The sequence below is a fragment of the Dama dama genome, chromosome 4, assembly GCF_033118175.1.
Source record: "Dama dama isolate Ldn47 chromosome 4, ASM3311817v1, whole genome shotgun sequence".
Classification (NCBI taxonomy): domain Eukaryota; kingdom Metazoa; phylum Chordata; class Mammalia; order Artiodactyla; family Cervidae; genus Dama; species Dama dama.
The window spans coordinates 40,379,342-40,394,162 of NC_083684.1; the positions used below are offsets into that span (position 1 = coordinate 40,379,342).

At 56.4% G+C, this 14,821-nt stretch overlaps 4 protein-coding genes across 7 annotated transcripts in view; 2 read left to right on the top strand and 2 right to left on the bottom strand.

The window, feature by feature from the left end:
* The first annotated feature begins 2 nt into the window (after nucleotides 1–2).
* Nucleotides 3–1,892, top strand: PARD6A (par-6 family cell polarity regulator alpha). Of its 2 annotated transcripts, none has more exons than XM_061138737.1 (3): nucleotides 3–182; nucleotides 565–787; nucleotides 1,029–1,892. In XM_061138737.1, the coding sequence occupies exons 1-3, from the start codon at nucleotides 120–122 to the stop codon at nucleotides 1,775–1,777; spliced, it is 1,035 nt and encodes a 344-aa protein (XP_060994720.1). In that variant the 5' UTR covers nucleotides 3–119; the 3' UTR covers nucleotides 1,778–1,892. The 2 variants fall into 2 exon arrangements, with proteins under 2 accessions (XP_060994720.1, XP_060994721.1); XM_061138738.1 differs by having other exon boundaries at nucleotides 1,032–1,892.
* A 203-nt stretch (nucleotides 1,893–2,095) lies between these two features.
* ENKD1 (enkurin domain containing 1) lies at nucleotides 2,096–5,607 on the bottom strand. Its single transcript, XM_061134926.1, has 8 exons — nucleotides 5,472–5,607; nucleotides 5,191–5,290; nucleotides 4,905–5,105; nucleotides 4,197–4,369; nucleotides 3,049–3,174; nucleotides 2,793–2,956; nucleotides 2,556–2,692; nucleotides 2,096–2,464 (listed from the first exon to the last, which is right to left on the bottom strand). The coding sequence occupies exons 2-8, from the start codon at nucleotides 5,273–5,275 to the stop codon at nucleotides 2,304–2,306; spliced, it is 1,047 nt and encodes a 348-aa protein (XP_060990909.1). The 5' UTR covers nucleotides 5,276–5,290; nucleotides 5,472–5,607; the 3' UTR covers nucleotides 2,096–2,303.
* A 187-nt stretch (nucleotides 5,608–5,794) lies between these two features.
* On the top strand, nucleotides 5,795–7,424 carry C4H16orf86 (chromosome 4 C16orf86 homolog). Its single transcript, XM_061134935.1, has 5 exons — nucleotides 5,795–5,899; nucleotides 6,094–6,323; nucleotides 6,477–6,485; nucleotides 6,693–6,910; nucleotides 7,015–7,424. Exons 1-5 carry the CDS (start codon nucleotides 5,795–5,797, stop codon nucleotides 7,422–7,424), a joined length of 972 nt encoding a protein of 323 aa, XP_060990918.1.
* Nucleotides 7,425–10,295: 2,871 nt separating this feature from the next.
* GFOD2 (Gfo/Idh/MocA-like oxidoreductase domain containing 2) overlaps nucleotides 10,296–14,821 on the bottom strand; it is a 39,194-nt gene continuing 34,668 nt past the window's right edge. For all 3 annotated transcript variants that reach the window (XM_061138742.1, XM_061138741.1, XM_061138743.1), the window contains one exon: nucleotides 10,296–11,886. In XM_061138742.1, coding sequence (XP_060994725.1) covers nucleotides 10,988–11,886 — 899 coding nt within the window. In that variant the 3' untranslated portion in view covers nucleotides 10,296–10,987. The remainder of the gene's footprint in view (nucleotides 11,887–14,821) is intronic.

A 14,821-nucleotide genomic window follows, 5' to 3' on the forward strand; every position in this document is an offset into this window, starting at 1 on the left:
GCCCCCTTGACGTCACGGTTCGGATAGGAGGGCGGGGCGGCGCGGGCGACTGGAGGGGCTGTGCACCTGCGCCTCGGCGGGCCGTCTGGGGCAACGTCCCCGGTCCGCCCGGCCCCGCCATGGCCAGGCCACAGAGGACTCCGGCACGCAGTCCCGACAGCATCGTCGAGGTGAAGAGCAAAGTAAGGGCCCCTCCAGCTCTGGCTCCGGCCTCGGCCCTAGGAGCTTCCAATTCCCTCATTCTCCCCTTCCTGGCTCCTTGGTCCCCACCACCTTTTCCTCTTCTCCATCCTCCCCATCCCATTTTCCGGCTTTTCTTCTCACTTTCCCCCATCCATCCTCCTTCCTCTACTGCCGGTCTCTGGAGTCCCTCTGTGGCCTGGGTACGTGGAGGACGGGGAGTAGACCTTGGACAGCGTCCCTTGTACTGGAGCTGAGGTCTGTGTGCCAAGACCACGGCTGTTGTGAAGCCCTGTCTTTCCCACCTCTGCCACCTTCGGACCTATGGTGAGAAAGGGCACGGAGTCCATTCTAATCTCTTCTCTCCTCCCACCCCGTCTCCAGTTTGATGCTGAGTTCCGACGCTTTGCTCTGCCTCGCGCTTCAGTGAGCGGCTTCCAGGAGTTTTCTCGGTTGCTGCGTGCAGTACACCAGATCCCGGGCCTGGACGTGCTGCTTGGTTATACTGATGCTCACGGCGACCTACTGCCCCTCACCAACGACGACAGCCTGCACCGGGCCCTATGCAGTGGGCCCCCACCACTGCGCCTGCTAGTGCAGAAGCGGGGTGAGGAGGATGGGGTACGATGGGCAGCCTCTGTGGGGTAGGGTGACAGGGCAGGTCTACCAGGGTTAGTCTATGCCCAAGGTATCCAGGCTTCACCCTCTGCATTCCCTGCCCTTGGCCTGACCTCCAAGTGGCAAGAAATAGCTACAGTGCCCCCTTCCTCAAGGAGGCCTGGGTCTGATGGAAAAGGGCCCAAATGGGAGAGCAGGGTTTCTGATCTCAGTGCCCTCCTCTCCTGCAGCAGAAGCTGATTCCAGTGGCCTGGCCTTTGCCTCCAACTCTCTGCAACGGCGCAAGAAAGGGCTCCTACTTCGGCCAGTGGCACCCCTGCGCACCCGGCCACCGCTACTCATCAGCCTGCCACAAGATTTCCGCCAGGTTTCTTCAGTCATAGATGTGGACCTACTGCCTGAGACCCACCGACGGGTGCGGCTGCATAAGCATGGTTCCGACCGCCCCCTGGGTTTCTACATCCGAGATGGCATGAGCGTGCGAGTAGCTCCCCAGGGCCTGGAACGGGTTCCAGGCATCTTCATCTCCCGCCTGGTACGAGGGGGCCTGGCTGAGAGTACGGGGCTGCTGGCAGTCAGTGATGAGATCCTCGAGGTCAATGGCATTGAGGTAGCCGGGAAGACCTTGGACCAAGTGACGGACATGATGGTCGCCAACAGCCACAACCTCATTGTCACTGTCAAGCCAGCCAATCAGCGCAATAATGTGGTGCGTGGGGCATCTGGGCGCCTGGCAGGGCCTCCTTCTGCTGGGCCTGCTGAGCCTGACAGCGACGATGACAGCAGTGATCTGGTCATTGAGAACCACCAGCCTCCCTGTTCCAATGGGCTGTCTCAAGGGCCTCCGTGCTGGGACCTGCATGCAAGCCGCCTACTTCCTGCTGCCCGCAGCTCTCTGCCCTCCCTGGATGATCGGGAGCAGGCCAGCTCTGGTTGGGGGAGTAGCATTCGAGGAGATGGTAGTGGCTTCAGCCTCTGACAGGGAAGGATGCAGCCCCTTGCCACTCCAGGCTCTGGGACATTCCAAGGACTTTCCCAGTGGGAGGTTTCAGCGTGTTCAAGGGCCCTCTCAGTCCGGGGAACATTAAAGGTTTTCTACAAATGCAGTTATGGTCATTCTGTTTCCCAGTCCTAGCCTCCTTCCTGATCCCACAATCTTGCCTTCTGCCCTGGACATGTGGCAGAAGTGAGTGTGATAAGGGCATCAGAGAAGCCTTCCTGTAGTCACGCCGAGGGAGGAATGCCAGGTTTAGCATTTTTAGGGTAAGAAAAGCGCTTATGGAAACAAACCCCACTGTGTACAAAAGGTTTAATTTTGATAAAGGGTTACGGGGCTGGGATGGCCCTTCTGCAGCCACCAGCGGCTGGGAAGAGGGCTCTGGGGACACTGCCCCCCATCCACTGCTCCTGTCTTCAAACTCCACTCTATGATGGGGCCCAATCCTGCCCTTGGCAACCATGCTGCATCCTTCAGTAAGACCCAGTCACTGTCCCCATAAAAAGCCTCAGGAATCCATCTTCACAAAGACTTTGGGGCGGGAAAAGATCTTGATGGCCTCCTCTACCTGCACCAGCTTCCGGTCCAGCGCAGCACGGTGGCTCTGGGCCCTCAGTGAATCCGCCCCCGCAGGCAGCAGCACCAGCTCTCGCAGCAGCTGGCTCTGGCCTACAGGGGCCCCAGGAATAGTTAGGTGCTGGGCAGAGGTGCACAGTACCTGGCGGGTTCCCCAGCCAGCTCCCCTTGCCCGCGTACTCACTCTGGAGCAGACTGCTCAGTGTCTCCAGCCGCTGGTTCTCAGGCATGCGAGTGTGGCCAGGAGGCATGGCTGGGTCCGGTTGGCTGTGCTGACGGGCCTCAGCCTCCCGCCGCCATAGGTCCCTGCGCTCCAACAAGCTGCGATGCACAGACCCAGGGTTGATGATCCCAGGCAGATGTAGGCTTCCACCCTCCTTAAGTGCCCCTTCCCAGGAGTGGGGGGAGTGGTAGGACCTACTAATGGGGCACATGACCCTTCTGCGTGGCATTGTAGTGCTCCTGGGCTTGCCGTTGCTGCTCCAGCACCTGTGCCAGGACTTGCAGCGAGCGAGAATGCCGCCGGGGGGCCCTCTTGGCAGTGCGGGCATTGTGGGTAATGAAGTCCACACCCAGGCCTGGGGCCTGCAGGACATGGCCAGCATGATGAAACAGACAGCACTGTGTGGTGCCCCCGAATCCCTGCCCCACCGCCCAGCCCCCACACATCCTCTCACCTTAGCATTGGGACCTGGTGGGGTTAGCTGGGGACTGGGGGGACGGGGTGGTGGGAGCCCAGGGCCGCAACGGGAATGGGCCCGCAGGAAGTGGGCTGGCTCAGTTCCAGAGGCAGGGCCGGGCTCCTGGAGGCCAAGGCAGAGCAGAGGCGGGGTCAGTCAAGCTGAGGTCAGGGTCTCAAGCCATAAGACCATGCCTCTGTCCCTCTTGCCTTTCGGGATCTTTATCACCAGTCCTCTGAACCTGGCCTCCTTCCTCTTGAATAAGTAGTTCCTCCACATCAGCATTTAAACCTGTGTGTTTTTCACATCTCTCAGAAAACAAATATCCCTCCCTCTACCTCAGTCTTGGCTTCAGCCATCGTTCTCTTTTTCTTTTCCTCCTAGCCAAGCTTTCCGGCTCTGTCCCCACCAAGGCCACCAACAGCTGGTCTCCAAGCCCCCAAATCCAGGGTCACTTCCCTGGTCTCGCTGTCCTCAGCCTTGTCCTCAATAACTCCTGGGTCTAATTTCTGAGATCCAGACCTGATTCTCCATCTGCCTCTTGGACACATTCCCACTCCCTGGGAGCCCCACAAAAGCTTCAGCTTCAACACACCCACATATGACCTTGTCTTTTTTCTCAGTCCTGTCTTTCTCCTTCTCAGACCCCTGGATAGAGAAGTGGCACCACTAGCTACCCCAGACAGAATCTTACCACCATACATACCCCTGCCCTTCCCGTTGTCCTTAGAAATAAAGGTAAAAAAAATGGATTTATGTGGCCCTTTATGATGTGGGCCCAGGTGACTTCTTAGCCTAACCTCACGCTCTTCTTCCCACATAGTGAACTGAACACAGCATCCCCACTGCCCACACTCCCTAAGGCCCTGGTGTTAGGACCAGGGACCCTGGAACCAGGAGGTTCCATCTCTGTAAAATGTTCTCCTCCATTCTCCCCTTGCCTAATTCTGACTTGCTCCTCAGAATTGCCCAGCCATCATCACTTTGGAGAAAAGCCCCAGCCCCACTTTGCAGCAGAACCAGCTCTTCGTCCCCCGTGACCTCAGCCCCCTGTGGTTTTCCTCCCTCCTCAAAACTCAGGTCCGAGTATAATGTCCTGTTGGCCAACAAGATGGGCAACACTTGGGGCTCCCTGAGGCAGGTACCTGCAGCTGAGCCTTGACACGCGACTCCACTTTGTCATACTTGGGTGAGCGCCACAGGGCCTTCAGTGGCCTGGACTGGCCCTGCTCCCGGCTGTGCTCCTGCTCACGGAAGCGCCTCTGGATCTCCCTGATCCGCCTCATGTTCTCCTTCTCATGGTCTTTAGGGTCCTTCCCTGGAGAAAAGATGTTGCCCTATACACAGCCCATACAATCCAACTTACCCCAGTGGACACACAAGCCCACACCCTGCCTCCCTGACATAAAGTCCACCACATAACCTTGTTCCCTTCCTCACACCATAATTATCTTGTGTTTCTGATGATTTTATACATATTTGATTATGAAGTATACTATTAATCACCTTGCATATCCTATTCACCTCTTCACTTGTTTTACTGTCTCCCACCTTGATTCAATGATGCTCTTCTTCGACCTTGTTCTCCTAGCACCTACAGGGCCCGGAGCACAGCAGACACTCAACAACCACGATGCATGAATCCATGAAGCTGAGCTAAGGGGTTTTCCGGGGTATATCTCATTTAGTCCTCTCCTGCGAAGACGTCGTGCATTCCCCCCTCCTTCTACAGTTGGGGAAACAGACACTCTGAGAGGTAAAGCCTGAGCCCAGAGCAGGGAAGGGGAAGCAGCCGTCTTTTGATCTGTTTTGACTTCAGAGCCTTCTCGCTGTCCGTTCTGACCAGAACTTACTCTTGGGAGAGGCCCCTGGGCCCAGGGAGATACCCCCGAGCTGCAGCAGCACGCCACCCACGCCGCGACGGCCACGCTCCAGGATTTCTAGGCCTCCCGGACGGATGCGGGGGCCGCGGGGAGGAGTGGCATCTAGGTCCGGGTCCGTGTCCGGCGTCAGCAGGTCCAGCTTCGGCGCGTTTCCCTCAAGGCGCCCTTGGGCTGAGAGGCCAGACGGGCGGAGTGCGGAGTCAGTGGTGGAGCTGGGCCCAACCCTTGCCAGGCCGCTTTCACCCCCGCAACTCACCCGAAGACGGCCTCCGGTAGTAGTCAGGACAGAGTGTAGGGTCTGGGGGGATGGGCCCCGAGATGCGGGACGGACCCTCACACATACCGCCGTCGTCGTCCTGCAAACGGCGCACCTGAGGACTGCCGGGCTACGCGTCTCTGGCGCCAAACCCCGCTTCTCAGCCCAATGCCTCCTCCCTGGGCCCGGGCCCTAACCGCAGCCGTGCCCTGCCTGCGTTCCGGGCTCCCACCCCGACTCCCGGCCCCGGCCTGCGCTCGCCGCCTCTGCTCTCAGCCCACCTCTCTGCACCGTTGGCTCCTCACTCGGGCAAGGGGCTCAGCCGACAGGTTTTGCCGCCCACTGCCGCCACCCGACGGGTTTGCTGTTGCCAGGCAACAGTGGTTTCCGTCCGTGAGGTCAGGGGCCAATGGCCCTGGCGCGAAGCCTTCTGGGGCTTGTAGTTCCAGCTGAGGGTGGGATGCAGAACGACTGTTAGTTGCCCTTCCCAACCCGGTCCTCTCCGGGGTCCGCTCAGGGTCTACTAGTCTCGCCCCTCAGGATCCGCCCTCCACCCCCGATGCCCCTCAAGCAACCGTCGAGGAGGTGCTGATCCGCCGCAGCTATGGACTCCGCAGGGGCTGAGAAGCGGCCAGGGGCCCAAGAAGGGACAGCCGTGGGGCACTCACAGCTTACAGAGGTGCCTTGTGGCCATGCTCAGAATTCTGAGGTGACCATCGGCTTCAAACACTTGGCCATAGCGCTCTAATAGACTAAACTGCAACTACCCTCTAACTGCCAGGCCAGGTTCCACAGGGTGGGAGGGGCATGGGCTGGTGCCCTTCCATCCCTATTTAGTGTCTAATGGCTGGTCCCTGTATCCTTTGCCTGGCCATGGTGACCAGTTACCTATGTCACCTCTAGTGTCCCGTGATGGGAGACCAGTGCCTGGTGCCGGCCCATGAGGCCTGCCAAACCCAGGGTGAAGATAAATGTCCAATAAGACCCGCCTCAGAGCCAAAGATCCAGGAGGAGAGACTCAAGCTGGAGGAAGACAGGCACAAGCCAGAGGTGGAGGCACTGGAGAAGAGAGGTCCCAGGCCTATGGCCTCCAATGTGAGGCCCAGTCATGGTCCGAAGAGGAAGCCAGTCAAGTGAGGGGGCTTTCAGAGGGAAGAGGCTAGGGGCTGGGGAGGTGGAGTGGGGGTGCCTCATACCCCAGTTGGATTCCTAAATGGGGCCTTACAGCAATGTCCATCATTATCCCCTGCCACCACCATCATTCCTCCCCTCTTCTGTCCCTCCAGAGCCCTGATGTAGGGAACATCCAGAGTGGAAGTCTCAAGGCCTGGTAGGGGACTAAGCTCCCATGATCTCTGGGTCCCGGTCCAGTCCAGGGCCTCAGTGACCAGGAAAAGGACAAGGATCAGGGCCTGGGGAGGTAGGCAGGCAGGACTGTTCCCTAGGACAGGGCACAGGAGCCAAGGCTGCAGGCTGGCTCCTCAGGCCTCCTTGTTCCCCAGCCTCCCAGGCCCAAGCCACCAAGCCCATCCTAGGGTGGAGAGTGAGCTGCCACAGGGGCTGTCGCTGCAGAGGGAGGAGCCGGAGAATAACCAGAGTGAGCCCTCACCATCTGCCAAACAGCACAAAAAAGCCAAGAAGCGCAAGAGTCTGGGAACCCCAGTGCTCCCAGTGGCGGCCAGCACGGTGTTGGCACCCTCAGTGACCTCGGGGCCTGAGCGTGAGTGGCGTTTCCTGAGCCTTCCCCTTTGTCCCCGGCCGGCTGTACCCCTGACGTGGCCCAGCTTGGCACTCCAGCTGCTGCCCTGCCCCGGGTTCTTGTAGGAAAGGCCCAGCGCCTGCGGCCCCTGTACCAGTACATCAACTATTGCAACCCTGAGCTGAACCAGGCAGGGGAGGGGGACAGGGAGACTGAGGCTGAGGTGGAGCCTGAGTCGGAGCTGACCGTGGTCCCTGAGGAGGCGGGTGTGGAGCAACTGCAGGCTTTGCTGCCAGTGGCAGGTGAACTGGGCTCCGACCTCACTCTGCCCTGCCCCAGTATGTATGTGCCCCCCACCCACACTCTGGTTCCCCTGGGGGAGGAAGCCAGTGAGGAGCCTGGGGGTCTGCCCAGCTTGGGGGTCAGCAGTCGCCTCAAGGCTGAGATGGACAAGTCAACCCAGGTGGACATCAACAAAATGCTAAGTGTCTGCAATGCCCCGCTTGTCCCCCCACTCTCTCCTCAGTACAAGTGACTGTCCTGACCCCCACCACAGGACTCCCCTCCCTCCCAAGCCTGAGCCAGAGCAGCAGTCTAAGGCCTAAGGCCCTCAGGTGGAGGGGGGAACTCAGCCCCTGCCCCTCCTTGGGATCCCAGGTTTGCTAAAAATAAACGTTTTTCCTTTTCTTAGACTGTGATTCCCCAAATAAGACGCCTGAAGAGGGAGTGGCTGGGAAGAAGGGTGGAGGGTTCCCCAGTGCAGTCACTGGATCGCCTAGGAATTTGCAAAAGTATAGATTCCTGGGCACTACCTCAGACCTAGACTTCTCTAGTGGCTCAGCTGGTAAAGAATCCGCCCGCAATGCAGGAGACCCCGGTTCAGTCCCTGGGTCAGGAAGATCCCCTGGCGAAGGGATAGGCGATCCACTCCAGTATTCTTGGGTTTCCCTGGTGGTTCAATTGGTAAAGAATCTGCCTGTAATACAGGAGACCTGGGTTTGACCCCTGGAGGATGGCATGGCAACCCATTCCAGTATTCTTGCCTGGAGAACCCCAGCCTGGCGGGCTGCAGTCCATGGGGTTGCAGAGTTGGACCCAACTGAGCGACTAAGCACAGCACAGCACCCCAAACCTAACTGAATCAGAATCTGTAAGGGTGGGGCCTAGTCTGAGCATTTAAAGTTTCCTCAGATGAACCTGAAGGTCAGACAAGGTAACACCTGGGATGAAGAAGGGTGGTAAGGAAGAGCCTGGGGAAGAGAAAGGAAAAGGGCTGTCAGGTCATAGGAAGCAGGCGCATGGCCTGGCCTTGCTCCCTGTCTCCCAGGGAACCGGCCACAGGTGGTGGGGTGACTGCCACTTTGCCTGGAGGAGTGAAGAGGCAGCTCTCCACCAGACTCCTGAAGGAGAGGGCGGGGTGGCCTTCCAGGAAGAAGGCTTGCTGGGAAGAAGCCTCACTAGTATGGAAGACAGCCCCCTGGAGGAGAGTTCGCTGAAGCCGATGCATGGCCATCAGACCAGGCTGGGTGAGTCTGGGAGGGATAAGGTGGGATGTAGGCAACGAGGGATCCTGGGCTGCTATTCTTGAGAGGTTGCCTGGGCAGCAGCATGAAGGGCAGAATAAGGAAGGGAAAGCCTAGGGATAGAGAGGTGAGGAGACTGTTGCCGCTGTCTGCGTGAATGTGAGTCCTCGATTTGGTTGGTGGTTGGAAAACAAGCAAGAGGTATTCTGGAAGTTCTCTTCTTCTTGCTGTAACTTTCACTGAGCTGCACTTTCACTGACTCGGAAAAACTACTTTGACTTTGGGGAACATTCTGAGTAGTAGACCCTGGTGGTGATGCTAGCCTCCTCCAGGAGGGGGCGCTGTAGGACAAGTCTGGAACCAGTTGGGGACTCCCGTCACCTCTGGGAACCAGAACCCTGCTGGCTTCCTTGGCCACAGGCGTCTAGGCCACTTCAAGGTACCTCTCCTCCTCGGGACCAAGCCAAGAGATACATGATGGTAGAGTTGTCTGAGGGATAGCCACGGACCCAGGCTCTGGGGAGTAACAACAGAGGACCTGGGAACTCATAAAAGTAACTGCCCTAACCCATGTTCAGTCTGCACCAGGACTTCTTAGAACAATCCTCTGTAAACAAGAGGTTTTGCTGCAGAGTCCTATAAAATTTAAGTGCCACTGTGGGTCAACAGCGTGGCCCTTTCTTAATAAGGGCATCTCAGTCAGATGCAATGGATGAATGTGCTTTCTTGGTCAATTCTCAAACTTAGAGGGGGAATCTCAACATCCTATTAACACAGAGAAGGATGACCTGGAGCTGAGCTGGGAGGAAGGGGGCAGCTTCTCCTTCACTTCTCCCAGCATCCTGCCTAGTGGGGTTCTCTCTACAGTCCTAGTTCAGGCCAGGCTGAGATTCCTGTTGTAGAGAGGTGGTAAACCTGGATGGGTCCCAAGCAGGGAGGGACAGTGCCTGGCACTAGAGTCTGAGGAGCCACAGAGGAAGCAGTACTTCAGAGTCAGGCTCTGTAGTCAGAGGACCCTGACCAGTTCATGTACCTCTGTCCCTCTCTCCTCTGGATTATGGGAATATTAATAGTAGTATCTCGTTGAGTGGTTTGGATATTAAATGAAATAATACATGTGAAGTGTCTCTCCCGGGGGCCCAGCACACAGTAAGTACACCCCAACATTAGTAACTGTTATTTTATCTCACAAGGTCTGAAACGAGGACAACATGGGAAAACAGGCCCGGTGACTCCTCTAAGGGCAGGAGGAAGAGGGAGCGCCCTCTCTGAGCCTTTCTCTTCCTGGCGAGGGGTCCAGAGCAGGGCAGAGGGAGGGAAGATTAGAGAAGGGGAAAGAGTCTGGTCCAGGTTTAATCCTGGCAGAGGAAACAAAGGAATAGAGGTATTCTTTCCACCATGACTGACATGCTTAGGAGGCTCTTCCTGTGACGAGAACAGGATCATAAATGCAGAGCTGGAGACTAGCTGGCTAGGCCAGGCTGTGCTTGGCTGGCCTAGCCAGAGGGCAGCGCCTTCATCAAGTTCATGCCGTCCAGCCTCCCTGGCCCCCACCCCACCTCTCCTCTCCCAGGGCTCCCCTGGAGCCAACCCCTTGGTTTCAAGAATAGAACCCCTCCTGACCTCCAGCCCAGGGAGACCTCAGACTTTGCTACTGTCTCTTAAACATCAGGCCCAACTGGGCCCCTGCAGTCCTGCAGTCTTGAGTCCTGTGGAAAGACTTGAGCACCGAGGAAAGACTTCTTGCAGGGATTCAGCCACAGGGAATAGGCCAGAAGGGGAGGGCAGGCAGCGGTAGGAACCTGGGTGGCCCACTAGACAGTGACGGATCCAGTGGGTCGGAGCTGCCACAGAGCCATGAGGAAAGAAAAATACAAACCATCTATAGCAACAACAAGCCTTTCATTATTAAAGAAACCCAACCTACCAAACAGACAACCACCACATGCCATAGTGTCAGACCTTCTGATTTATTAACATTTCTCGTATGTCCCAGAGCTCTCCCCCTTGGCTCCTCTCTGCCAAAGCAGGGGCCCTCTGCCCGGGGGCAACAGCCCCTGAAAGATCACCTGCGAAAGAAACCCCCTCCCAGCCAGGGAAGGGGTAGCCTGGAGGCCGGAAGGGCCTGGTCATGTGGAGAGAGGGCAGGTGTGGATCCCCGAGGGATGACCTGCCGCCCTCACCATTCCTGAGGTGCCCCAGCCCAGGAAGGGCATGGCAACAAGGCTTCGCGTCACTTCTCAGGCCTGTGGCATCAGCCAGGCTGGCTCCTTACTGTGCTTTCTCATCGGCCTAAAACCACAAACAGGCTGCAGAAGCCCCACCCCCACCCCCCCACCCCAAACTTCTGCCGGCCCTGCTCACAGACCTGGGACACTTCTGCCTTGCGCGGCGTGCCGGCCTCTCATCCCTGGCAACAGAATGCCACCCCCTCACCAGTGGGGGGTTCCCCGGGGCCACACAACTCTGCCCAAGCGGACCTATCGAATGAAAGATACCGTCTGTGCTACCGCGAAGCCCTCCCATCACAGCTCCTGGTCCTGCCCTGCCTGCTGCCGGGAGCCCACGCGCAGGCTCACAGGTTGTTCCGCTGGAGCGCCTCGCACAGGTTCTGGTTGGCGTCGGGCTCCTCTGCCAGCACCTCTACCGCCTCCCACTCCCCGGATCGGCTCGACCGTTTGATGGCATCCACCACACTCTGCATGTAGAGCCCGTCCTCGAACGAGGCGGCCATGGAGACAGGGGTGTGGTCCCACGTGCGGCGGTCCCCCTGCCCCTGGAAGGACTGGCGCAGAGCCTGCACCATGTAGACCATGCCCTTCAGGTAGAGCAGCGGGACGTCCTGGGCACCCTGCTCGGGCAGCCCCGCACCCACAGCCAGCGAGTCCCTCAGCAGCAGCTCCTCGTGCGGGGCAGAGTTCTTCTGCCCATAGAGGTCCGCGCCCCGGGCGACCAGGCGTCCCGCGGAGCCCACCACCATGACCTCGTGCACAAAGGCGCCTGGCATGTTGAAGTTGAGAGTTACTGTGCTGCACACACCCCCGCCCATGAGCATCTGGAAGAAACAGAAGTCATCGCTGGTGACGTGCCGGATGCCGCGGATGGCCGCATTCTGCCTCACAAAGGTCTTGAGCAGCCCGTGGACCTTCTCGGCTCTCTGGCCGGTAAGGTGGGTCAGCAGGTCCACAATGTAGGTGCCCATGGTGTGCAGGCCCCCGCCGCCCATGAGTTCATCGCAGATCCAGCCATAGTTGGGGCTGAGCAGGCTCCCCGAGTAGACGCGTGCGTCACAGATCATCACTGCGCCCACGTAGTGCTCGGCGATCAGCTGCTTCATGCGCACAAAGGCGGGCAGGAAGCGCAACACGTTCCCCACGAGGCTCATCAGCTGAGGGTAGTAGCGCGAGGCCGTCACCATCCGGAAAGCGTCCACTGAGGTTGCAGCCTTCTCACAAACCACGTTCTTCCCAATGCCTGAGAAGAAAACAACAGGAAATCTCAAAGATCCAGGGGGTTCACACTGGGAAAAGAAAACCCATTTCTGGAAGGCAGATGACTCAGGAAAGCCGGCTCTGGGGCTAGGCGGTGGCCTAGGACAAGAGAAAGGTGATCGGCCTGGAAGAAAATGGTACCCAGGGACTGAGCCTAGAAAGAGAGTTATGGGTTGGAGAAAGAGAAGTTCTTAAAGGGAAATGAAAGGAGTAGAGGCAGAAAGCGCAAACCCAGAGTGGGAGGTACAGAGAGGTGGTACCATGGTTAGTATTACGTGTCAACTTGGTTAGGTTATGGTGCCCATCAAATACTAGCTTAGACATTGCTGAGAAGATCCCTTTAGAGCTAATTAACATTTAAAGCAGTAGACTTTGAATAGAGCAGATTACCCTCCATGTGGGTGGGCCTCAACTCATCAGATGAGGGCCTTGGGGGGGGGGGGGGGGGGGGACAAACGACTGCCATTCCCCATAGAGGAAGAAATTCCGCCTCCATATTGCCTTCGGATTCAAGTCTGCAGCATCAACTCTTGCTAGAATTCAGATTTGCTCTGTGGATTTCAGATCTACCAGCTCCTACAACCAGATAAGCCAATTCTTTAAAATAAATCTCTACCCTCTCTCTCAATATACATCCTATTGATTCTGTTTCTCTGGAAAACACTGCCTAATAGAAGTGGGCTGGGGAGGTGGACGTGCTTATCTTATGTTCATGCATTTATTAGATCATCAGGTTGGGGTAAAAAAATAAAATATATATTCTAGGGGATGGGCTTGGCACTCTCAGTTGTAATTGCAGAAAGGACTCTGAAGAGTCCCTGCAGACTGTCCTCAAAAAACACTGATCCCACATGTTAGTGTAGTCAAAAGGCCAGAAAATGCTTGGCTATAGTCAGAGGGGAAAGGGAGAGAAAACATCCTTTCTGTCTCAAGCCTGTTCTAAGTGCACCGCAGCTGGAAGGCACCCAGGGAGCAAAACAAAGCTAGACAAAGCCCTGAAGAGAGCGAGCAAGAGGACTCGAGCAGCTCCCACATGAGGAAACGGAAAGGATGAACACTCTTCCACATCACAAGATGAAAGCTCAGGAGGGTACGAATGGCCACAAGACACTGATTCTTGGAGCATTTCTGTCAACTTGGTGTGGTTCAAGTAGAAGAAAGTCTTGTGCTCGTATCTTCAATAGAAAAATTTAAAAGCCTAGGAAGTGGTATGGACTAGACACACACATAGTTTTTGGGTACAGCAAGCTGGAGAAGGGTGAAGACATCCAGTTATTCCATTATTCATTCCACAGACACTGCCCTCGGGGTGCAACTCAAACTCTACCTCCTCAACTCCTCCAAGAAGTCATGGGGTTCTTGAGGGAACAAGCTCAAGAGTCTGGTACAAATGGCAGGATAAGGGAAGGGGTTATCCTTAAGGACACAGATGTTCCAGGGAGGTGTTACCCTAAGGGGGAAGGACATCCAGGCAGGGAACTGCATGGCTCCCGGGAGCGGGGATTCCTACACCCTGAGTGTGTACCAGGAAACCGGCTGGAGGGGTTACACGGGGTCTGTACGCAATGGAGGAAATGGGATAGAGAGCTGGTAGCATCACTCACAAAGATAGTCAAGGTCAGGGGTAGGAGTGGGGATGGAATCCTGTCCCCAAGTTTCTCCATCTCAGACAATGGTGACACCACTCTCCCAGTTTTTCAAGCCAAAATCACGGAAATCACTCTCACATCCCACTTTCAATCATCAATAAATCCTGCTGGCTTGGTTTTCTTTTTTTTTTCGGCTTGGCTTTCAAACTACATCCAGGATCTCACCAGTTCTCACTACCAGTACTGCCACCTGCCTCATCCAAATCACCACTCTTTTTCACCTGGATTATTGCCATGGCAACATAACTGGTTTCCCTGAGTCGTTTCTTAACACAGAAGCCAGGGTAACTCTGTTGAAATTTAAGATGGATCAGATCATATCTCTGTGCTGCATCAAACCCTCTGCTGGCTTCTCACCTCATTCAGAATGAACCAGAGTCCTTACAGTTGCCTAGCCACAAGGTCATACACAGATGCTTTGTACGCCCCTCTAAAGTTTTCTTTTTGATCCCTTTGCTTCCCGTGGTCCCTCTCCTATTCATTCTGCTCCAGCCACTGATGTGAGAAGAGGGCTGCTTCTTACACGAAGACCTGGTGGCTGGGGAGAGGCGCTGACATGATGGGCAGGCAGGGCCAGGCCTAGTCGCTGTGCTCAGGACACAGAGTCTTGGGCTGGAATATCTCTTGATGCTTACTCTCCTGAACAATGTTCATTCACATTCGGGCTTCCCCTCCAGTGCCATCCAGGCTCCACTCTCCCACTGCACAGGCACTTCCCGGTTGGCAGAGCAGTCTGCAAGCCTGGACACTGTATCTCGGGGCAGCCAGGTCAAGATTATGCTTTCTCCGGGTATGTAATATCTCCAGTAACTCTGGTGTCATTCCCTTGGTCCCCTGAAAGTTTTCTCAGTGTTTTCAGAGGGGGAATGGCTGGGACACAGATAATTTCTGGTGGCCCACTGCAGGGTGTAGCTTCTGATGGATCTGGATTCCATTCACAAAGGCTCGGGGGGAACTTAGCTGGTCACCTTGCAGTAGAAACAATGGGGACCCAGGACAGCTGACTGCCCAGAAAGGGCATTCATTGGTGCTGAACTCAGGCTCTGGACCCAGACACTGGGATTCAAAGTCTGGTTCTCTCACTTGATTGCTGCATGACCTGGGACATTTCTAAACCTCTCTGGGTTCTGGTTTACTATGCTGTAGGAGAGTCACATTTACCATGCAGGGCAGAAGAGAAGAGTAAGTCAAATGAGGCGGTATATGTAAATGCCCAGCCCAGCTCTGTCATTGGTACAGTTTATAATTATCACCATGGGAGACTCAGCA